At 41.1% G+C, this 22,107-nt stretch overlaps 1 protein-coding gene across 1 annotated transcript; it reads right to left on the bottom strand.

Moving 5' to 3' along the window:
• Positions 1–2,677: 2,677 nt before the first annotated feature.
• Positions 2,678–21,820, bottom strand: acbd4 (acyl-CoA binding domain containing 4). The gene is made up of 10 exons (XM_038303940.1): positions 21,660–21,820; positions 21,413–21,515; positions 19,117–19,237; positions 18,755–18,839; positions 13,800–13,920; positions 13,567–13,680; positions 13,330–13,427; positions 13,044–13,248; positions 3,073–3,155; positions 2,678–2,968 (listed from the first exon to the last, which is right to left on the bottom strand). The coding sequence occupies exons 2-10, from the start codon at positions 21,495–21,497 to the stop codon at positions 2,822–2,824; spliced, it is 1,059 nt and encodes a 352-aa protein (XP_038159868.1). The 5' UTR covers positions 21,498–21,515; positions 21,660–21,820; the 3' UTR covers positions 2,678–2,821.
• Between the last annotated feature and the right edge of the window lie 287 nt (positions 21,821–22,107).

Below are 22,107 nucleotides of genomic sequence, written 5' to 3'. Positions count from 1 at the left end.
ACCAGTTTAAAACCCACAGTCAGACCAGTTTAAAGCCAACAATTAGACCAGTTTAAAGCCAACAGTCAGACCAGTTTAAAGCCAACAGTCAGAGCAGTTTAAAGCCAACAATCAGACCAGTTTAAAGCCAACAATCAGCCCAGTTTAAAGCCAACAATCAGAGCAGTTTAAAGTCTACAGTCAGACCAGTTTAAAACCAACAGTCAGACCAGTTTAAAGCCAACAATTAGACCGGTTTAAAGCCAACAGTCAGACCGGTTTAAAGCCCACAGTCAGAGCAGTTTAAAGCCAACAGTCAGTGCAGTTTAAAGCCAACAATCAGACCGGTTTAAAGCCAACAGTCAGAGCGGTTTAAAGTCAACAGTCAGAGCAGTTTATAGCCAACAGTCAGACCGGTTTAAAGCCAACAGTCAAACCGGTTTAAAGCCAACAGTCAGACCAGTTTAAAGCCAACAGTCAAACTGGTTTAAAGCCTACAGTCAGAGCGGTTTAAAGCCAACAGTCAAACCGGTTTAAAGCCTACAGTCAGACCAGTTTAAAGCCAACGGTCAGACCGGTTTAAAGCCAACAGTCAGAGCAGTTTAAAGTCTACAGTCAGAGCAGTTTAAAGTCTACAGTCAGACCAGTTTAAAGCCAACAGTCAGAGCAGTTTAAAGCCAACAATCAGACCAGTTTAAAGCCAACAGTCAGACCAGTTTGAAGCCAACCGTTCCAACATGGAAGTTTCAGACTTCCACTTTGAAACTCTAGTTTTCCAAAAACCGAATGGAGCTGAACCGACTGCATCTCTGTGTCCTTTCAATATCTGGTGTCTGAGTTTCATCCTGCACAAACCGATTTTGTAACTGTTGTATAAAATCCTTTGTAACCTTTTAAATATACAAATATAATTTATTAAATTATTTGTTTGGCAATAATTTGTTCATTTGTTGTAATTGAAGCTTGTTTCTGGGATGAGAATTTATTAAAGGAAATCATTTCCATCAACCGAAAATCTGAAGTAATGCAACCAAACAGAAGGAAAGACATTTTCTTCAACATAACTGCTTCATCTTCCTGGTTTTTTTGCCCTCCTGACGGCAGGAGAGGCAGAACATCTCAGCGTACGGCAAGACGGAACGTAAAGGTTTGAAACGCTCCCGAAGGATGAGAGAGACTTATTCAATGTTGTTGAAAGAGAAGAACGTTTCAAAAATGGAAATTTAAAGAAAATGGGTTTTAAAATAAATTAAATCAAGTTTTGAAAGTAAAACGTTTAACCAGTATTTTCAGTTTGACATTATTGCAGGTTTGATTTTCCAAATTTTTTATTTTATTTTATTTTTTTTGTGTGTAATGAATAGTTTTACTGTTTTATTCTTTTCTAATATTTGTTCGACTAATACTGAAACCAAAGAACAAAATTCAAAAAAGGAAGTTGAAAGAAAAAACATTTAAAATAGAAATAGAAAAACATGTAAAAAGAACTTTTAAGTTTTTCTTTTCTTCCAGATTAAATGTATTAAATTTTAGGATTTTACTTGTTGTATTTTTTGGTAAGAGGTTTCTATCTGGAATTAAAGGAAGTTTCAAACTGAGATAATCAAACACAAACATGAGATCAAAACTTTCAAATCTGTGAAACTGAAAAGAAGTCATTTGTTATTCCATCAGTATCTGTACAAAAATAAAACTATTTAAATATTAAACCCAAACAGGAAACTATAAAATATTCAGATAAATGACTCTCCAAACCGGTTAGAAATGTGTTCTTTGCTTTTAATAATATTAGAGGATAGAGTTTAAAGTCCTAAACGATCAAATAAACCAAACTGATCTGAATCTGGATTAAAATCATTAAAATGGGAAACATCAAAGTTCTAATTAGTTGATTAAATTCAGCCTTTTTATTCACTGCCTTTATTTTAGCGCCTCCACCCTGTAAGGAGCTCAGAATATGGCAGCAGAGCCATGATTCATTTCGGGTGAAGCGGATTGGTCAATCTCAGGGGGAAAAACTTCCAAACCCGCGTTCTGTGACCAGAAACAAACTTTTAAGAGGCTTTTTGGCAGATTGCTGAATTCAAATATTTACTCTGTTAATTAAGATTATTTGATTAAAAGTAGCAGCTCAGCTCATTTCAGCAGCTAAACTGGTTTTTATGTCTTTAATGTTTATTGAGTGCATTTTTTCCTGTTACTGTTGCCGAGAGCGCTTTCAAAATGCAAAAAAAATCTAGACATGAAAATTTTCTTAATACAAAAAAAAAGTTTTGTGAAAATACTTTCCCTATTTTGTCAAGATTTATTTTCCACTTTTCAGAACGAGTTTAATGAATTGCATTCTTTTTTTATTGCCTTGAGCTTAAAGTGAAGAGAATATCAGGAAAACTATTTAATAAGAGTTCAATTCATAAAATCTAAATTTCCATTAAAAAAAACGTGTTCTTTGCTGCAACAATAATGGAGGAAAATCCCCTTTAGGTCCCACTGCTGATAGGAGAGACTTCAATAGTCAAAGAGCAGGAATCATTTTCATTGGTCAGGAGTCTAAACAAGCCTTCAAGGATTACGGCGGAATAATCCCACCGTCTGTCGGTCTTAATCTGGTCACAGCGGCCTCAGCTGGACCCCATCAAGCAGAGGTTGATTCAGACCTGGTCAGCAGAATGTTGGGTAAAAACTGAAGAGGCGTTTATTTAACCCTCAGAGATTCTATTTCACTTTATTAAAACGATAAATCACAGGAAGTTCTTCGTCTGAAGAAAGGAGCTTCAATCAGATGCTGGGAAGTTTGGGGAGCAAAAACTTCTTCCTATGTCCATCTGGGGGAGGGGCTTTGTCATGACAACGTGCGGCTCCTCTGGTGGGCCTTCCTCAGCAGGTAGACCAGACCCTGTGCGACGAACGGCCACAGCATGAAGAGAAGAACCGTCTGACACGACACGTCGAAAGGCCACCACGCCTCCTCCTGGAGGGGAAAGAAAATAACATGACCACCACGTTACCAGAGCCGCCACGGAACCAGAGCCGCCACGGAACCAGAGCCGCCACGGAACCAGAGCCGCCACGGAACCAGAACCGCCACGTTACCAGAGCCGCCACGGAACCAGAGTCGCTGTGACACAGGCTGCTGCAGAACATGAACCAGAACCAGGAACCTTCAGCAAAGGTTCCTGGATCAGAGCAAGCCTATTTTATTTTTATAGCACAATTCAGTACATTCAGTACAATTGAAAGCGCTTTACATAAATTAGATAATAGAAAAAATTTGAAAAATAAAATTGAAAACATTTGTAAAATAAATAAAACAATTGGACCACAAGAAAGCAGAATAAAAGCCAGTGAAAAATAAAATAAATAATAAAAAAAAAGGCATGAGGAAACAGAACAGAGCTACGGGGCTAAATAAGGGCCATAAATTAAAGATGTTTCTGGTTCCCAAGGTTCCTGAACGCAACAGTTATTCATATTTTGTTCAGTCGCTTTAGGCCGGGCGTACACTGTAAGATACTTTCAATCGTTGCACGCAGCTACAGTTCAAACTGCATGAGGGAAACGCAGGGTTTAAAATTTCCCAGCTCACCACGTTTGTTCTCACACTGTGCGACCCGACGCTCTGATGCGATCTACCTGCTCACACAGTACGTCAAAAAACCAGGTGGGACTCAGCTCCGCAGTGAGATGGCGCTGCTGGGACTCAATGTGGAAGAAGAAGAGGAAGAGCTGCTTTGTTGACACACACGCAGTTAGCTAGGTTCTGGTAAATCGGCTCGTAGCTCAGCTTCAGCAGCAGGATTTACCCACCAGCACCTCATGAGGGACGACTGAATATCAAACGTTTTATTTTTTTTCGACCTTACGATTTCTGATGGGGAGGTGGTTGTTAAAGGAAAAGTTCAGTCATATTCAGAATTCAAACTTCTGAAAGTCCTTTAAATATTAAATTATTCCATCCTGTTCAATAAATGATCAGTGTTTTTAATTCAGAGTGATTTTCATGTGAATGTGCTTTACTGGAGGCATCCATGTTTGTCAAAGAACACTACTGCCACCTACTGGTTAGTGACGTCACGGTGCGGTATCGGCTGTTGATCAAGTCCCAGTGCTGTATCTGGTGTTTGTCACAACGCGCTATTATCCAAGTCATCTTGAAAACATTCTTCTTCCAAATGTTGGCTACATATTACGGGTTTTTTTTTCTGGCCAGAAGTTCGATGGCAAATCCTCCCTCTTCAAGTTGGCAATCCAACGACCAACCTGTCCATGGAGGATCAGGAATCAGAAAGGTGAGATAACGCTTTTTTTCACTGTTACCCGATATATTGCAGCATCCAGCTGCCATGCACGTGGGCATTGTCAGTTTCACTATAGCTCTGGTGAATTTCAATGGTGAAGTCCTCTGGAAATCTTCAATAATTGTTGTTGATTGCAGATGTGTCTAGTAGTTCCCATTGATTTAGCTTGTAAAGCGGGAAGAATGGCGCTAGGCTTACCGCACCGTGACGTCACTGCTGGAAGATGGCAGGAGGAGGGGTTACTATATTAGGACAAAAATGGCCGCTCCCAGACTCTGTGATCGCCACGAAAATTATTGCTGTTATTTTTTTACTGATTAGCGCTAAATTCATGTGACCGTATTAGTCTTAGGGATAAGTAACGATCCACTGATTATTCCTGCTGACCAGAATTTTCCTTTAAATGCTAATTTAAAGGACGTAAGGCGAACCATGAGGCTAAAACTCAACCTACTTCAGAAAAATCTCACACAACTGAAGAATCGGCCCTAAAAAGGAAAAAACTCATACAGTGTACGCCCGGCTTTGCCTGTCAGTCATCCTTCCAGTGTCTTCAAAGCCCTGCCCCCATGCCCAAGGTGGCAGAAGTGTAAAAGTAGAAAAACTGAAACTAAGAAAAAAATATATAAGATCTGATAGGAAAAAAAATATAAAACTTTAGCTTTAAAAATGTACTTTTAAGTTTGATTTTCAAAATTATTTCTGTTCTGAAATGATTAGCTACACAGTAAAACGCTTGTCACTGATCATAGCCACGGTCTGTTTGCTTAAATAATCAAAACTGAAGTCTTAAATTTACCTAAAAGATTGGTTGAGATTCTGAAGATGCTGAAATACAAAAAAAGCCAGATTCCTCCCCGAGTCACAAGGTTTTTAGGAAGCTAGATGTCAGACAGAACCAGAAGACAGGAAGCCTTGGAGACCCGACTTTCCAGGAAGTCCTCTGAAGCCAGATGGTCCTCCCATCACTGCTGCTTTTACCAAAGATGAAAGAAAACCACTGACCTACTGCAGAAATGCTGCCATTTGTTTGGGAAACTAAAGGCTTCATAGAAAATATCACAGCAGGAAGTGATGGAAAGTTTCCTGAAGGTCATTCATTGGTTCTGATCCAAAGGAGGACTGATTGGTGGAACCAACTACCAGTTTTAGTCCGTGAGGCAGACACCCTGTCTACTTTTAAGGCTAGGCTTAAAACTTTCCTTTTTGATAAAGCTTATAGTTAGAGTGGCTCAGGTTATCCTGAGCTATCTCTATAGTTATGCTGCTATAGGCTTAGACTGCTGGAAGACATAGGGACCCCTTTTTCATCATTTTGCTTCATTCTATCTCCATTCTCCCACTCTGCAGAATCTGTTAGTTCAATCTCTAACGTTCTGCTCTCTCTGCTTTTTCTCATAGTAGCTTCATCTGGTCTGTTCCTGTTTGGCTGTGACTCCATCCTGGAGAGAAATATCAGCTGTGCTGCTGCCATCAACACCTTTGTTTCTAGATGTTGGAGCTTGGCCTGTTTTTCAGTGTAGTCCTGTTTCTCTGACTGTGACTAACTGGATGTGCTCTCTTCATCCTGACATGGGAGCTGGCTCGGAGCTCGTCTGCCTGGCAATCAGCAGACAGCTTTCCCCGAAAATTGTCTAAAGTGGCTTTGCTTCGCCTGAGGAACATTTCATGACCAAAACTTTCAGAGATAGGTTTTCTGTCCGGTTGCAGCCGGTTCTGTTAGATGAGCTTACCCGGTCAGACCATCATACCTATAATCAAGACCCATTTATCCCTTTAGTTTTGTGCGAAAAATAGACTTTAAACTACCTCAACAGCCGTGCATCCCTTTAGTCATGTACCAAAAACTATTTAATTACTTGCTTTATGTTTTTTTTTTAAGCGTATTGCAATCTGACCTTAAATAATTTTTTTTTGAAACATACTAAATGAAAAACGGAAATTTTCTGACGTCTTTTTGCATACGTATTGACTATGGGCCCCGCTGCCCTGGTCTGACAGATAAAGCCGCCCTCGTACCCTCACCTCAGCATCTTGGCTGAAACCGCGGGCGGGGCCCCTCCTTTCCCTGACCCCTGTGGGGGGTCAAACAAACCCCGTTCAAAAGTTCACAGAAAAATTTCAAACACTAAAACAAACCCTTAAATTTGGATTCGAAAACCCACAGGGAAGTGGCAGCGAGCCTTCTCCACCGCCTCCACCCCGGGTCCAAAACGCTCCTCATGTCCTCCCCTGACCCCCTCCGGGGGCCCCCGGGAATGTTTCTTTTGCTGCGGGTGCGTTGGGAAATCCTCTCAGCTCCACCCCTGACCCGTCCCCCCCCTTTCCGAAGCCCCCCCCCCACCGCCCCCCGGAAAAGCCCCCGGGGCCCCCCCCTGGGGGTTCCCCCTTGGGGAAAATCCCCCCTTGGACCAAGAAGGTCAGGGGGGCCCCCCATTAAAATTTAAATTTCAGTTTTTTTTATATACCCCCCAAAATTCAAAAAAACAGGGTCACCCTTAAAGGGCACTTTACAGTTAAAACCCCAACCCTTCCGTAAAATTTTTTTTTTCAAATTTTTCCCTATCAAAGGAAAACCAGTTGATTGCATTGACCCCTTTGGGAACCAAATAAAAACCCCCCAAAACAAAAGCATGCTTGTAGCGGGAAATGTGAGAGGAAAAACTCCCTTTTAACAGGAAAAAACCTCCCGCAGGGAAACCCGGGTCAGTGTGAGCGGCCCCTCTGGGCCCAGGCCGGGCCCGGGGTTCAAAGGGGACAGAACAGAGATTTCAAAAAGCAGCTGTAAAAGGCGGCCCCCTCCAGGAAACCCCAAAAGCCCAGGCAGACGACTTCCCAAAGGGGGGCTCCCCCTGCCCCGGGGGAAAGAAGAGAGCCTTCCAATTTGTCCCCGGTCCGAGAAACCCGGACCACAAATGGAAAACAGGCCGATCTCCAACAACTTTTTAAAATGGGTTTGTAGAAGCAGAAAAAGCTAATGTTTTTTTCCAGGGGTGACGTCCCCAGCCAAACAGGAAAAGACGAGGCAAAAACTACTTGAGGAAAAGCAGAGAGAGAGGGAAAGGGTTTGAGAAATTTAACTAAAAAGATTCTGCGAATAAAAAGGGGAACAGAGAAGAATGAAGCAGAATGGGTGAAATGGGGGGCCCTATGTCCTCCAAAAATCTAAACCTTTTAGCAGCATAACTATAGGGGAGAGCTCAGGAAACCAGCCACCCAAATAAGCTTTAATTTAAAAAAGAAAGTTTTAAAAACCTTTGCCTTAAAAGTAGAAAGGGGGTCTGGCCCCCACGGACTAAAAAATGGTAGTTGGTTCCAAAAAGGAGGGGGAGCCTGATAAAAAAAGATCCCTCCCCCTTCTACTTTTAGAAATTCTAGGGAAAACCACTAGTAAACCTGCAGATTGAGAGCGAAGTGCTCTGTTGGGAACATAAGGAACAATCAGATCTCTGATATCAGATGGAGCTTGGCCATTTAAGGCTCTATATGTGAGAAGGAGGATTTTAAATTCTATTCTTGATTTAACAGGAAGCCAATGAAGAGAAGCCAGGATAGGAGAGATATGATCTCTATTTTTCATTTTCATCAGAACTCTGGCTGCAGCATTTTGGATCAGCTGAAGGCTTTTAACTACAGTTTGTGGACTTCCTGATAGTAAAGAATTACAATAGTCCAGCCTTGAAGTAACAAATGCATGGACTAGTTTCTCAGCATCCCCCCTGGACAGGATATTTCTAATTTTTGCAATGTTCCTCAGATGAAAGAAGGAAATTCTAGAAACCTCTTTGATATGGGATTTAAATGACAGGTCCTGATCAAAAATAACACCAAGATTTTTTACTTTATTATCTGAAATCAGTTTAATCCCATCCAAATGAAGTGACTGGCTAATCAGTTTCTTTTTCAGAGACTCTGGTCCAAAGACTATAACTTCTGTTTTGTCTGCATTCAGAAGCAGAAAATTAAGAGTCATCCAGGTTTTTATGTCTTCAAGACATGCCTGTAATCTATGTAATGGGTTAGCTTCATCTGGATTTATAGACAGATATAGCTGGGTATCATCAGCATAACAGTGGAAATTAATCCCATGCTGTCTAATAATTCTACCAATTGGGAGCATGTATAAAGTAAAGAGAATTGGTCCTAGCACTGATCCCTGTGGTACTCCACAGGTAACCTTTGAGCGTGTTGAAGATCTATCATTAACATGAACAAACTGAATTCGATCAGATAGATAAGATTTAAACCAGTCTAGTGCTGTTCCTTTAATTCCAACAAAATATTCAAGTCTTTCTAAAAGAATATTATGGTCAACTGTATCAAATGCAGCACTAAGATCCAACAGGACGAGCACAGATACAAGTCCATTATCTGAGGCCATGAGAATATCATTAGTGACTTTCACCAGAGCTGTTTCAGTGCTATGATGAGCTCTAAAGCCAGACTGAAACTCTTCAAAAAGTTCATTATGGTGGAAGTGATCGCAAACTTGTTTGGCAACTACTTTCTCAAGAATTTTGGATAAGAAAGGAAGATTGGATATAGGTCTATAATTGACCAAGTCATCTGGGTCAAGAGACGGTTTCTTAAGCAGAGGTTTAATTACAGCAATCTTAAAAGCTTTAGGTACATATCCCTGTAACAGAGATAGATTAATCACATCTAAAATGGAGGAGGAGATCAAAGGGAATACCTCCTTAAATAACCTGGTTGGAACTGGATCTAACATACAAGTTGAAGGCTTAGATGAAGACAATAATTTTGCTAATTCAGAGAGTTCAACTGGATCAAAGCAGTCTAAACCCGGTTCAGATTCCATGACTACCTCAGGTACAATCGCGGATAGAGGAGTGCTTATGATCTTATTTTTAATAAGATCAATCTTATTTATAAAGAATCCCATAAAATCATTGCTGCTAAGAGCAGGTGGAATGGACGGTTCAACAGAGCTATGGCTCTGGGTGAGTTTGGCAACTGTATTAAAAAGAAATCTAGGATTATTCTTATTCTCCTCTATTAATGAGGAGAAGTATGCTGCTCTTGCTTTACAAAGGGTCCTCTTATACAACAGTAAACCATTTTTCCAGACTAGGAAGGACTCCTGCAGGCCTGTGGAGCGATATTTTCTCTCCAGTTTCCTAGCATTTTGCTTCAAAGTATGCAGCTCTGCATTAAACCAAGGAGCAAGCTTTCTATTTTTAACGGTTTTCATTTTCAAAGGAGCTGCGTTGTCTAAGGCAATACGCAGAGAACTAGCAACCCCCTCAACAAAATCATCAACCTGTGAAGGGGAATAAGCTAAGCTTTTGCACTCTGCAGCACTGCTCAGTGACACAGAGCAGAGAGAAAGTGAAGCAGATTCTTTAAAATTTATAACTGCACTATCTGATAAAGATCTACTAAAATTGAACCTTCTTTTGGGGGAGGAGAACTCTGTTAAAGTAATCCTGAAGGTTATTAGAAAGTGGTCAGAGAGGACAGGGTTGTGAGGAAATACTGTTATTTCTTCACATTCTATGCCGTATGTCAGCACAAGATCCAAAGTATGAAGATGAGAATGCGTGGGACTATTCACATTTTGAACAAAGCCAATAGTGTCTAAGATAGCATTAAAGGCTGCTCTTAAGCTGTCGCCTTCAATGTCAGCATGGATGTTAAAATCTCCCACTATGATGACCCTGTCAGTATTTAATACCAAATCAGAAAGGAACTCTGAAAACTCATCTAAAAATTCAGAGTAAGGACCTGGTGGACGATACAAAGTTACAAAAAGAAGAGGTTTTCTTGCCTTGAAATTTGGATCAGGGAAATTAAGGGTTAAATGTTCAAAAGAGTTGTAGGAATTAATTGTTTTGGGAGTAATCAGTAAGTCAGACTCGAAGATTGTTGCTACTCCTCCTCCTCGCCCAGAACTTCTGGGGATGTGAAAATTTAAATAGCTTGAAGGAGTTGCCTCATTTATGCTCACATAATCCTCTTGCTGCAGCCAGGTTTCTGTAAGGCAAAACAAGTCAATGTGATTATCACAAATCAAGTCATTAACTAGTAGACTTTTAGAGGAAAGAGATCTTATGTTAAACAGACCGCATTTAATTGTTTTAACTTTTTCCCCAATTGAAGTTATTTTGATTTTAATTAGATTATCATGATTTACTCCTTTGGGAATCTTTGCTAATTTATTAGATTTTGGTCGTGGGCAAGACACTGTCTGGATGGAGTAAAGAGTGGGTAACAGTAGAGAAGCTGCAGAGATGTGTGTTAAACTACAACTCTGCTTCCTGGTCTGCACCCTGGGTGGTCAGGGTTTTGGAGGACTAATAAATGTGGCCAGATTCCTAGAAAGAAGAGCTGCACCATCCAAAGTGGGATGGATGCCGTCTCTCCGAATCAGACCAGGCTTTCCCCAAAAGGATTGCCAATTATTAATGTAGCCCACGTTGTTTTCAGGGCACCACCTAGACAACCAGCGATTGAATGACGACATGCGGCTAAACATGTCATCACTGGTCAGATCAGGGAGGGGACCAGAGAAAATTACGGAGTCCGACATTTTTTTGGCAAACTTACACACCGCCATTCAGACGGAGTATGGAGAGAAATTTGGTCCAACATTGATAAAAGCAAAGAACAGGTTTAAAATTGTAAAAATTGTTTTTTTTCATTTTATATGCTGAAAATCTGATAAAATTCTTTCCAGCTGTAATAAACACTGACTGAATAGAAAAACATAAGATAAAATAAAGCAGAAACTTATTAGGTTACAGGACAAATAAAATCTGTAATAATGATTGCAGCTCTGAACACTTCATTTATGATGTTGTCACACCTTGACGATTTAGCCAGAGTGTGCCCATATATGAAAAATCTGGCAAAAACACTGGCAAAAGTAGGATAAGTTATGGCTTAGTTTTGTATAAGTTATGAGCATGCTGAAACACGCTGAAGTACATTGATATATGGCGAGAACATTCCAGCGTCTGCCATCTGTTGGCCATCAGTTCCAGGTCAGTTATCTGATGGTTGACATACGTTCAGTGTCAGTTCCTCATCAGTCGTGGAGTCTAGCCTATCCTAAACCTTTGACTAACTTCTGTGTAACTTATCAGGAACTTCTCTCCAATGCATATCAACGTATCTGACGTGTTCCAGACGAGCGCTGAACATTTCTAACGTCCAGCTACTGTATAATGGCGTATTGGCAGCGTTTTGGTATAAAGGAGGAAACCATGAGTTCTCCTCCAGACTTCATCCCCATCATAGGGTGAGCCAGAAGGTGAGGGTGATGGATCCTCCCTGCGTTCACGACCACCACCAACAAACTTCCTAGCAGACATGACGCTCAATCTGCTGCCACCAAAAACCTTCTTTCTTTTTCTTTTTTTTTGGCTGGCGGTAAACAGCAGCTACTGTAGGTTTATACTGCGATCAAAGACATCTTTTTATGCAGACCGGTCACATCCGGGCGCATCGCTGCCCCCTTCAGGACACTGGCTTGGTCATTATTTCATGGGCATTACGCTGCCGTGCGTTATGCAGAAGTTAGGCTGCTGTTGGACAGAAGTTCTGGACTCGCTATGAATACTCTAGACCAGAAGTCATGGATTAGCGGCAGCGGTCCGGATCTGGACCCAACCTGATTTACAATATTTATAATTTACTGCATGTTGTCCGATGGCAGTGTCTAACTTCAATTGCTTGCTTCTCCTGTTAATACGGTAAAGCCCTCCAGAGCGTCCGGCTTCAGCCTGCACGTGATCCAAATTAGCCAAGAAAGAGAGCAGAGAAAGTGTGGACTGCTGGAAGAACTGTGGTGAACTGGTGAAAGAAAAGTGAAATGGTGCTCAAAGATGACCCTGCACATTTAGAAGATGTTTGGCTCAACCTGCTGCTGTGAAGCAGGATTCTCCACCATGAACAGAATCAACAATAAATCTGGATCCAGGCTCAAAATGAGCTCCTTGCTATGTGCTTTAGAACGGCTTAGTCTCCATTAAACCCAGGTTTAAAGCCTTGCAGGGCAGCATAAAGCCCACTGCCAACATTAAGACAGAAAAAAGAAAGAAAAAACAGTCAGTTCAGGTGTTTGAGAAAATATGGGAATCAAGAAATTGTCTTCATACCAAACTGAATGATTGTTGTTCTCTAATTCAAAAACAATCTAGATTTTAAAATGGAAATTTTTTTAATTTTTTTATAAAAATTCAATGTATACATGGATGCATAAACACCTCATTTTAACAGATTAGAATTAAAAATGTCTCCGGACCTTTACTGGTTGATGATTTTCTTTATTCTGACCCGCTGATTTTTGATTGGTTACCCCTGCTCTATGTATGCGCCAAAAATAGGAAAAACTCCATAGAAAGTTCAGCGTATGCCAGCGTTTTATTAGTTTCTGGGACGTCGGGAAGACGCTGGATAAATCAGCAAGATGTAACAGGAGCCATCAGGTTGAAGTACGGCTGTAATAATCGATTATTGAAATAATTTAGTAATAGATTGATCATTGACTGGAGTATAAAGACTCTAAAACAGGTCTTTAGCTGACAGAACGACCCATTTAGAGCAGTTAAATATATCAAATTTAAAAAAATATATATATAAACATTTTGCATTTAAGTGGAAAAGATTCACCTGATTTCATTTCACTAAAAATCTTCTTTAAGGAACCTTTGGCTACCTGATTATTATTCGATTAAAAATCTATTAAAAAATAATGTTTAGTTGCGGCCGTAGATTGATGTGACGCCAACGCCTGCAGCTTACGTTCTCTCCAGCCGTGGGAGGAAGCGTCCCGCCCGCCGTCCCGCCCTCTCCTGGGAGGACCGTGGCTCCTCCCATCCTCCGCTCCTTCCCCACCCTGACCGGCTCCGACTCGTCTTCCCTCCAGACGGCCTTCAGTCCGAGTCCCGGGACCTGGAGACGAGTGCAGATAAACGCTGCTGCTGTGGAAGCCGTTGGACTTGACAGCCTGTGGCAGACGGAGGGTTTAGGAACTGCTGCATCTCGCCGTTTGCACCAAGCTTTTTACACATGGAAGGAACCAGAATACCTTGAAGCTGCTCAGCTGCTCCACTGAGTCCACAGAGTCGCAGAAGATTTCACTCTCCGAGTCGCTGGTCACAGCCAGACCTTCAGACGCCCCAGAATCTGCAGCAGAACATCAGAAACTAGAGCGATGAGTTCAAATCTGTTACGTTGGGAGGAACCGCAGAGGCTGCAGGCTTTGCTTTGTGGAGCGGAGCAGGGCGTTTAAGGAGGATGTGGGATATCAGGGTTATGAACACACCTTGTGGGGGGCGGGCCTCACCAGGAGCCCTCAGCTGCGGGTCTGGACCACCTCCTTCCAAACGCTCCGGCTCCTTTCCTCCCTCCGTGTCACCCTGCTGACTGCCTTTAGAGCCTGCAACGAGACGCCGTGTAAAATGAACATTTTCAGCCTGTTTTATTCTGGACGTCCCATCAGAACCGAGCTCTCTTCTAAGCCCACACCCTGAACTGGACCAGTCAGAACCAACCCACCTTCAGCGAGGTCAAACAGCGACGCCGGAGGCCGGGGCATGTCATCAATGACCCTGTAGAGAGGCTCGAAGTGTCGGAAGGCCCCCGCCGCCGTTTGGTCCATGGGCATGGTGTTGATGACCTGCATGGATCCACCGGACAAAACAAACATGCTTTTAATAATACTGGAGCAAATTTCTCTCCGTACAGATCAGAAAGCATGAAAGATCTCCTTTACTGGAGAAACCAGAAGCTACCAGCCTACAGAAATATGACGGCAACATAAAAAGATTTGTTTAAATCGTGGGATCTGCCACAAAAAAGAAAAATTAAAATATTTGGTTAACTTAAAAAAAAAAAAAATCTCCACATTCTCCTATAGCAGGGATCAGCAACCCGCGGCTCTTTGATGCCCGCTTGTGGCTCACTGGAGCTTTTTCATTTTTTTCTTCTTTTAAATATATGAAAATGTTTGTTTTAACATGGCGTGCAGGAGGTCAAACAAACATTCATTATGTTTCCAATCCTGTAAAAATGTGTATAACAAACAAACTGTCAGAAATAGCATTGAATTCCAGGCTTTATAGAGTGGATCAACAACGTTCGTCCGTTTCTATTTGCATGTTTTCTAAACCAAAACAAGGCTTTGTTGGGCTGATGGATAAAACCCAGCAGCAGCTGCCTCAGGCCCGCTCATCTCTTGGGGGTTTCCTCTACTGTTAATGCTGGCTGAAAGTAGATGTTAGCTTTTTTTAGGTCTGTGCTACAAACTGCAGGCAGCAGGATAATAAAAGCGAACATATGCTGCCGGCAGGTTTCTACATTTTAAGTTAATTTAGGCGTTAATAAGCTGTTTCAGAGGAGTGATCATAGCGCTCTGTCTCCCTGCCAGCTCCCAGATCAGCTTCTCTGATTGGTTGATGCGACGCGTCCAGCAGCTAAAGTTAAATTTTTCAATCTCATGCGACGCGCTGTTCCTGCTGCTCAAAATGTGCTGCGGGACATTTTGCTTCGCCTTGACGCATGTCAACCATTGACTTTGCATGTAAACTAGCTGCTCCTGCTGCTTTTGGTCTGAACGCAGCATAACACTTGCTAACACTGGCAAAAAGCTTGCTGGCCAGTGGCGACCATGACTTCTTTGTCAGAAAGATGTCTTTGGTGTAGACACTTGTCAATCAAACATATTTGACCAATCGGTCTGTGACAGTGTACGTCACTTCCGCAAAAGCGCAATTCATTTAGGGTAGTTAGCGCCATTTCTGTGGTGAAGAGACAGCAGCAACGAAGAAAAGAAAACTAACAGAGAGCAGATGTGTTCTAGTTGCTTCTTTGGAAATAATGGGACACTGTTGCTGCGTCAAAGGATGCAACAGTAGTTCTAAACAGAAAACAGCAGATGGTGCCTTACGGTTTTTCGTATTCCCCACTTGGAAAAAAAATACGGACCGCAGACAGAGGACTTAACAAAGAGGCGTCGGGCTCCGTGGGTCGCTGCTGTAAGAAGGAAAGACATCACGTTTCATAAAATATCTCCTCATGTTCGTGTTTGCTCTCGGCATTTTCACAAAGGTAAGTCCTTATAAATATACACTAATAGAAATCAACACGCTGAAATGGTTTGCTTATAAAGTTGCAGGAGTTCATGTAAACCTACTGAAACATGCTGTGGAAGAGAAGCGGAAAGTGATGTTTGTTTTGTTTATTTCTTTTTTAGACTGCTAAAATTTAATAAATAATGCATTCTCTGTGTATAATCATTTACACAATCTGCAATACAAATATATGTTTTTTATGAATAAATTTATATATAAATACAGTGTACATATAAAAACACTGTACATACCCACTCGTCAGCCAACTCAGTGCATTTATTCATCCTGTGCAATCTACTTAAGTTTATTTATTATAATCCTTTGTTCGTCTCTAAGCTTTTCAGTTTATTTATTTACCTCTGGCCTTACTAGTCCGATGTACTTGTGCTGTTTCGGTATAGCAAATTTCCCCACTGTGGGAAACATAAGGTTATCTTATTTTATTACACATGTAATCTAATGATCTCTGTTATTAAGGTGCTTTCTATGGTGTTTTGAATAGATGTGTAAAACACTCAACCTTTCATCTACTTTGCAGGTCAACCCGCATATGAGATGATGGAGACTGACCCAGACTGGGCTCCATCCCTGCATCTGGGCCACACTGACATCAAACCAACAGACACAGAACGCTCTTTAAGACGTGGTTATCGGGAACAGCTGAAAAAGAATGCCCTGCAAGCAACTGAAACGGGGCTCCATCAGGCTGATGAAATCCTTCAGCGACAGGATGAAGTTACACATGAGGCGACAGAGAACCCTAACCAGCAACAGACTGACACGCAGAAGGCTGCTGAAAACGTTGGCCGGCCAAACACCAAGGATGACACAGAAGGTGGTCGTCAGGAAGGACAGACAGAATGTAACCTGTGTGTGCTCAGGTGTGCAGAGATGAACCATCTTTTGGAAGAAAGCAGAGAGCTGCGGCGTGAACTTGATGAGCTGCAGATCTCTGATGGCTTCTTTGGAGACAGTAATGAAAAAGTCCAGTACTATACGGGTCTACCAAACTTGGCAACCTTTATGGCTTTGTTTAATTTTATGCTGCCTCTCATGTCTGCTCAAAATAAAATTCTCAGTCCATTTCAAATGCTCTGTTAACCTTCATGCGTCTGAGATTGGATCTGCCCTCCCAACACCTTGCTTATCTCTTCCGTGTTTCACCAAAGACTGTGTACAGAACATTCAATAAAATGCTGTCATTTTTATATGCAAATCTAAAGCGTGCAATTGTGTGGCCAGATAGAGACACCTTGCACAAAATTATGCCTCATCAGTTTGTGGAGGCCTTTGGACATAGTCACAGTGATTATTGACTGTTTTGAAATTTTAACAGAGAAACCAGCTAATAAATGAATGCCAGATCAAGTACTGTTTCAACTTTATTCTTCTTTTTTTATTCTTCTTTTCACACAAATAGAATTTTGCTTTTTTTAAAGTTACTTTTGAAAAATAACAGCAAAACAAATATAAGTTTCACCATCACTTCAAATATTAACAATGTTTCTGAGGTTGTAAAAATGTGTGTACAATAAAGAGTGGATTTGAAATTTGAAACAAGTGTTATTATCTTTTCAATCAAGCAGAGGATTTATGAAAATGCAATACAAAATCTCAAATACATAAATAATGCAGAACAGTGCAAAGCTTCAAATGTTTTACTTTGTCTTCCTCCCTCGTATATAGCAGATTGCTCTTTAGATTAAATTAGAAGATTTTCATTTTCCCTGGACTTGTTTTCACTGTGGCCTTCCTTAGAGATATGGCCTAACATGTGATATCTGTAAAGAAGACTGCAGATCTGTGAAAACAGGCCTGGATAAAGTGAACAGCAAATACAGTGTGCAACTTATCAATGTGCAAGTAATCAATGTGCAAATTATGACAAGTTTTTTCATTCAGTCTGATGAGCAGCACAAACTGCTCTAATAACTGCAGCTATAAGTGCAACTGCCCACAACATCTGCCTTGTCACTGTAATAATAATATATAATATCGTTCCCTAGCAGCTTTAGAAAGTTTGTCTGGGTAGGGTATCTGTTCAGTTTTCTTGTTCTTTTCCATTTAACTGATAATCCTCACTGCTGGCAGCGCTCTCCTCTTGTTTTCTGCTGTTTTGTTTTTCTTCCGCTCACCACAAAAATGGCGCTAGGGGGCGTGTCAGTCACGTGTCTGACAAAGACCGATAGATAAGCACCCGCCCACTGCGGAACGTTTGTGTCAAAATTATTCAGTCACAAAAATTTGAACATCAAAACTTTTTGCACTTCAAAAAAAAGGTTTGATTCAAATAAAACAATTTGAACTTTTTTCACTTAAAAAAAAATTATTCATAGGGTAATTTTTTTTTGTTTGTTTTGTTTTGTTTTTTTGCATTTGCACAGTTTTTTTCTTTTATTTATTTATTTATTTTTTTTTTTATTGAAACAACTTTTTTGGGAATTGAATGATTAAGACACAAATGTCCTACCCATGTATGGCCCAATCACAAAATAGATCCCTTAACCAAAGAGAACATTTTCAACAATAAAAAAAAGTGTTCAAATGCAATTTTTTGAGTCTCAAATGTTTTATTTGCATTCAGAAATAGTTTTCGAATTTTTTTAATGCAAATTTTTGAATGATTTATCTTTTCATTGAAGTTACTTTTTTTATTGATTCTGTTCTTTGCTTGTTTGTTTGAAGCAACTTCTTTTTTTGATTGAATAATAAAGACACAAATGTCCTACCCATTACCTACCCATTATATGGTCCAATAAAAAAAATCAATGTTACTTCAATTAAAAAAGTTGCTTTAAACAAAAAAGACTGGACTTCTATCAAATAAAACATTTTCAATCAAAGAAAAGCAGTGTTCAAATTGATTTTTTTTTGAGTCTCAAATATATTTTTAATATTTAAATACTTTTTTTCTTTGATTGAAAAGTTTTTTTTTTTTCATTGAAGTGAAGATTTTTTTAATTGGAAATATATTTTTTGATTAAAGCAACCTTTTTTGATTAAATAATAAAGAAACAAATCTACCTTCATACATAACTTCCTGACAATAACAAAGACACATCTATATTAAACATTGTTTCAATCATCAGAAGTTGCTCATAATTTAAAGAAAAATTTAACAGGTTTTCTAAATTATGCTTTTTTTGAAGCTATAAAGAAACTCTAGGACTAAAAGGTCTACAATGTCTCTCAGCTTTAATGCTTTATTAAGAATAAACAAACGGTTCATAATATCCTGCCTTATCTACTCTTCTCATTGCTTTTTTTTGTAAGTTTATAAACTTTTACTTCAATAATTTAGATTAAATCTTCTAACCCTGAAGCTGCATCTCCTGGATCATCTCTGAATGTTCAGCTCGACCCGTAAACGATCAGGTTTACCTCTTGTGCTACTTTCTTCATCTCCTCCACATATGCTGCCATGGCGGTCTCCTGACTCATCTCCCCGAGGCGACTCCACGCATCCCTGGAACGACCAAAGAAAAATGGTTTAAAAACAGTGGAGCTGCGTTCGACCATCAGGCAGGAGGAAAGCCTCAGAGCCGAGACGTCGGACAGATTCTGTGGGCCGAGAGAAAAACGCCTCCATGCGCAGTCAGATAAAGAGTTATGATAAAAACAATGAGGCTGTAAAGGTGTTAGGCTGAGATTGAAAGGAGATCATAGTTTATTATACTGCAGTTAATATTTGCTGAAGCTGAGCGTTAAACTGAAACCTTCAGGGTCCAAAGCTCCATACTGACCACTTGTAGCGGCCCACTGGGTCCCAGAACCCGGGCCGGGGTGCCTTGCATGGTCCACACACAGCCTGCTTGTACAGACTGTAGAAACGCAGCATCACCTCATAAGAAGGCCTGTAGGAGCCTGTAGAGAAGCAGAAAAACAACGTTTCTTTCTTTATTTACACACTTGGATATTTCCAGAAAAAGTCTGATCATACAGACGGATTCTACCATTTCAGCCTAACTCTAGTTTTACAACTATTCAGACACATTCAGCTCATTTTCACAGTTTAAAGCACATTAATGCGGGCAGGGGCGGACTTAGTAAATGTGGGGCCCTAGGTTAAGACAGGCAGGGGGCCCTCTGAACTGAGAACACATCACATAAAGCAGACCCATTCTACAGATAGAGAAATGTTAATAGAATAGACATCCATTATTTGTTCTAGGTTGTGTCCCTCTCTTCTTGTCCCTTTTCTTCTTGTTTTCCTCTCTATGTTTTGTACTCAGCTGACTTTTCATGCTGTCTCTAAAGGAATGAAAGATTTTTTCCAAGCACTAAGCTCACTTAGCTGATTGCTCCTTCCTGTGTTTCCAAAAAGGCCAAAGTAAATAACCCAGTCCTTCTTTTCACTGTAGACAAGCCATGATCTGCTTCTCTGTTCTCCATTTTTCATTTGGATGAAATAATAGCTGCATGAATCATGACAGCAGACAAGATAGAGGAGAGCAGGAGGCGGGGTTACCAATCTACTGGCTCTGGAGAGCAGAGTTCGCTGCTTTTAGATGTTGTCTCCAAAGTCTCCAGTAGCAGAAAAAAGTCGCTAGATTTGGCGCTAGGAGCTTTTTAGAAATCAAAGTGCTAGAGGGGTCTGAAAAGTGGCTAAATATAGCGACTAAAGCGCTAAGTTGGCAACACTGCTCTTTGCATGGTTTGTTTTTAAAAGGTTTGCTGCTGTCTGTTTGGACCTTTCTGAACATGTGCAGCAAATGGACTGATCCAATATGGTGGACACTGAAGGGGGGGCTGAGACACAGGGCGTTTCTCAATATGCGTTCTTGAGCGTTCTCGTGTGCTCGTGTACTCGTGACACGTCATCAGCCTCAGCCCGAGTACCGTTCCAATTCTCTAGAACGCCAGATCGAGAACGCATCAAATCCCCGGATGTTGTTCTCGCCCCGCCCTCTTTATCGAGCATCCATCAGAGCAGACTTGAGCGTTCTTCAGACTGACCGCTTCCCCAGAATGCCCCGCGGCCGCAGCTTGATTCGAGACAGCGCTCACAGTGTTAAGTTAAACATTCCCTTTTCTGCTGCTGTTGTTCTTCAAAAGTACGTTTTGAAATCGTTTGAGGCGATAACATTATACATCGAAGCCTCCCTGTGTGGCCTGTTTACAGAGTTAGTGCAAAATAAAAAAAAAAAGTCTGACGTTGAGCGGACCAGAGTGACCAGCAGACCTCCGAGGGTAACCGCAGCCAGGGCTAATGTTACCCCGTCTGTAGTGCACTTCTCTCGGTCTAGTTATGTGTGAACTACCGCTCGTTCTGATGGCGTTTTTTTGCGGTTCTGTAATTTTTTTAAATGTTTTTTAAGCTTTAGAAATTAAAAATATTGTTTTCAAAATGTTTTGTGTAGGGAATAAATAGTTTTGACTGTTAAAGAAATGCTAAACAACGTTGCATGTGATGACGTCACGAGTACGCTTCTGCTCCAATACACATACGTGCTTGCGTGCTCGCGTTCTCGTCAAGTCCGATCTTCCTGCGTTCTCGCCAAGAACAGACTTGACGAGAACGCGAGTACGTACTCGCGTTCTCGTGAATTGAGAAACGCCCACAGTTAATATTATCAGTGTTCTGATGGAATTTTAGCCAAAGGATTTTTATCAAAAACATAATTAATGTGCACAAATAAGGAATAGCTGTATTAATCATACATGTAAACAGTTTTATGGGGCCCCCATGAACTTGGGGCCCTAGGCGACTGACTAGTATTGCATAATGTTAATTTCTCCATCTGTATAATGGGTCTGTTTTATGTGTCGTCTTCTCATTCAGGCCCCCTGCCTGTCTTTGCCTCGGGCCCCAAATTTCCTAAATCAATTCAGTTTATTCTGTCCAATCAGCTGCCTGTAGTGTCTTTAAATGTCCAGCAGGTGTCAATATTCTGTGAGACAGTATCAATATAGTTTGGCATCAATGTGCCTCATTAATCACTAGCGTTTTATTTTTCATTGTTTTATAACCAAGTCTCCCTCATTAGTTACTAATTGTGACTCAGGGCTGCTGAGGAGGAGCAACAGGAGCAGCTGTACCGGTTTTAGGCAGGTTATGGATCACATCCACTGCTGCCTGGAAGCGCCGCTGATGATCCACCGCAGCCATGGCCAAGACCGGCATGGTCCCAGCTACCAGGACCTGAGGGGACAGGGGGGGACACGGGGGGGACAGGTTGGTCAAAACGGCACAGGGACTCCTGACGGGTCTGACCCTTATCAGCTGCTCCACCATCAGGTCTCCACCTGCCGCAGCTGAGCCTCACTAAGCCGGAAGTGGTCCTACCTCTGCGACGGTCCTTCCGGTCTCATTCCCTCAGGTGTCTTCAGTTTTAAAAAATCTGCAGTTTCACAGTTTCTCCTGGAAATGAATCCGCTACGTTCGGTCTGAAAGTCACACGACACTTCCGCGTTGGTCACGTGACACGTTACCAGGTCACGTGGTTCTTTTAAAGCTACACTGGAGAAAACGAGCAGATAAAAAAAATCATTATTACTTTAAAGGTCAAAGTTATGTCTTTAATTCTCATAATTATGATAAAATATTTACATTTTGCTCTTTTTGGCTGATATGGGCTTCCATAATAAAACTCATTATTATTAATGATTCAGATATAACTAGTCAGATTTTATATGACAAAATAAATCCTATTGACCTTGTATGGTTTGTGCAGACATTTATATCGTACTCCCCCATGAAGGGCCAGCAGATTCTGCAACAGCTTCTTCCCCGC

The sequence above is a fragment of the Cyprinodon tularosa genome, unplaced genomic scaffold (assembly GCF_016077235.1).
Source record: "Cyprinodon tularosa strain WSP-4 unplaced genomic scaffold, ASM1607723v1 ctg521, whole genome shotgun sequence".
Classification (NCBI taxonomy): Eukaryota; Metazoa; Chordata; class Actinopteri; order Cyprinodontiformes; family Cyprinodontidae; genus Cyprinodon; species Cyprinodon tularosa.
The sequence above is the reverse complement of the archived record's forward strand: the minus strand, read 5'-3'. Positions and strand labels throughout refer to the sequence as shown.

What these genes read in the sequence shown, in the direction of transcription:
- acbd4 (XM_038303940.1), bottom strand. Translation starts at nt 21,497, where the DNA reads ATGCCGGTCTTGGCCATGGCTGCGGTGGATCATCAGCGGCGCTTCCAG. An exon ending in TGAAGAAAGTAGCACAAGAG is followed by an intron (nt 13,921 to 18,754) that starts GTAAACCTGATC and finishes GGATCCATGCAG; the next exon opens with GTCATCAACACCATGCCCAT. An exon ending in TGAGGCCCGCCCCCCACAAG is followed by an intron (nt 13,428 to 13,566) that starts GTGTGTTCATAA and finishes GTTCTGCTGCAG; the next exon opens with ATTCTGGGGCGTCTGAAGGT.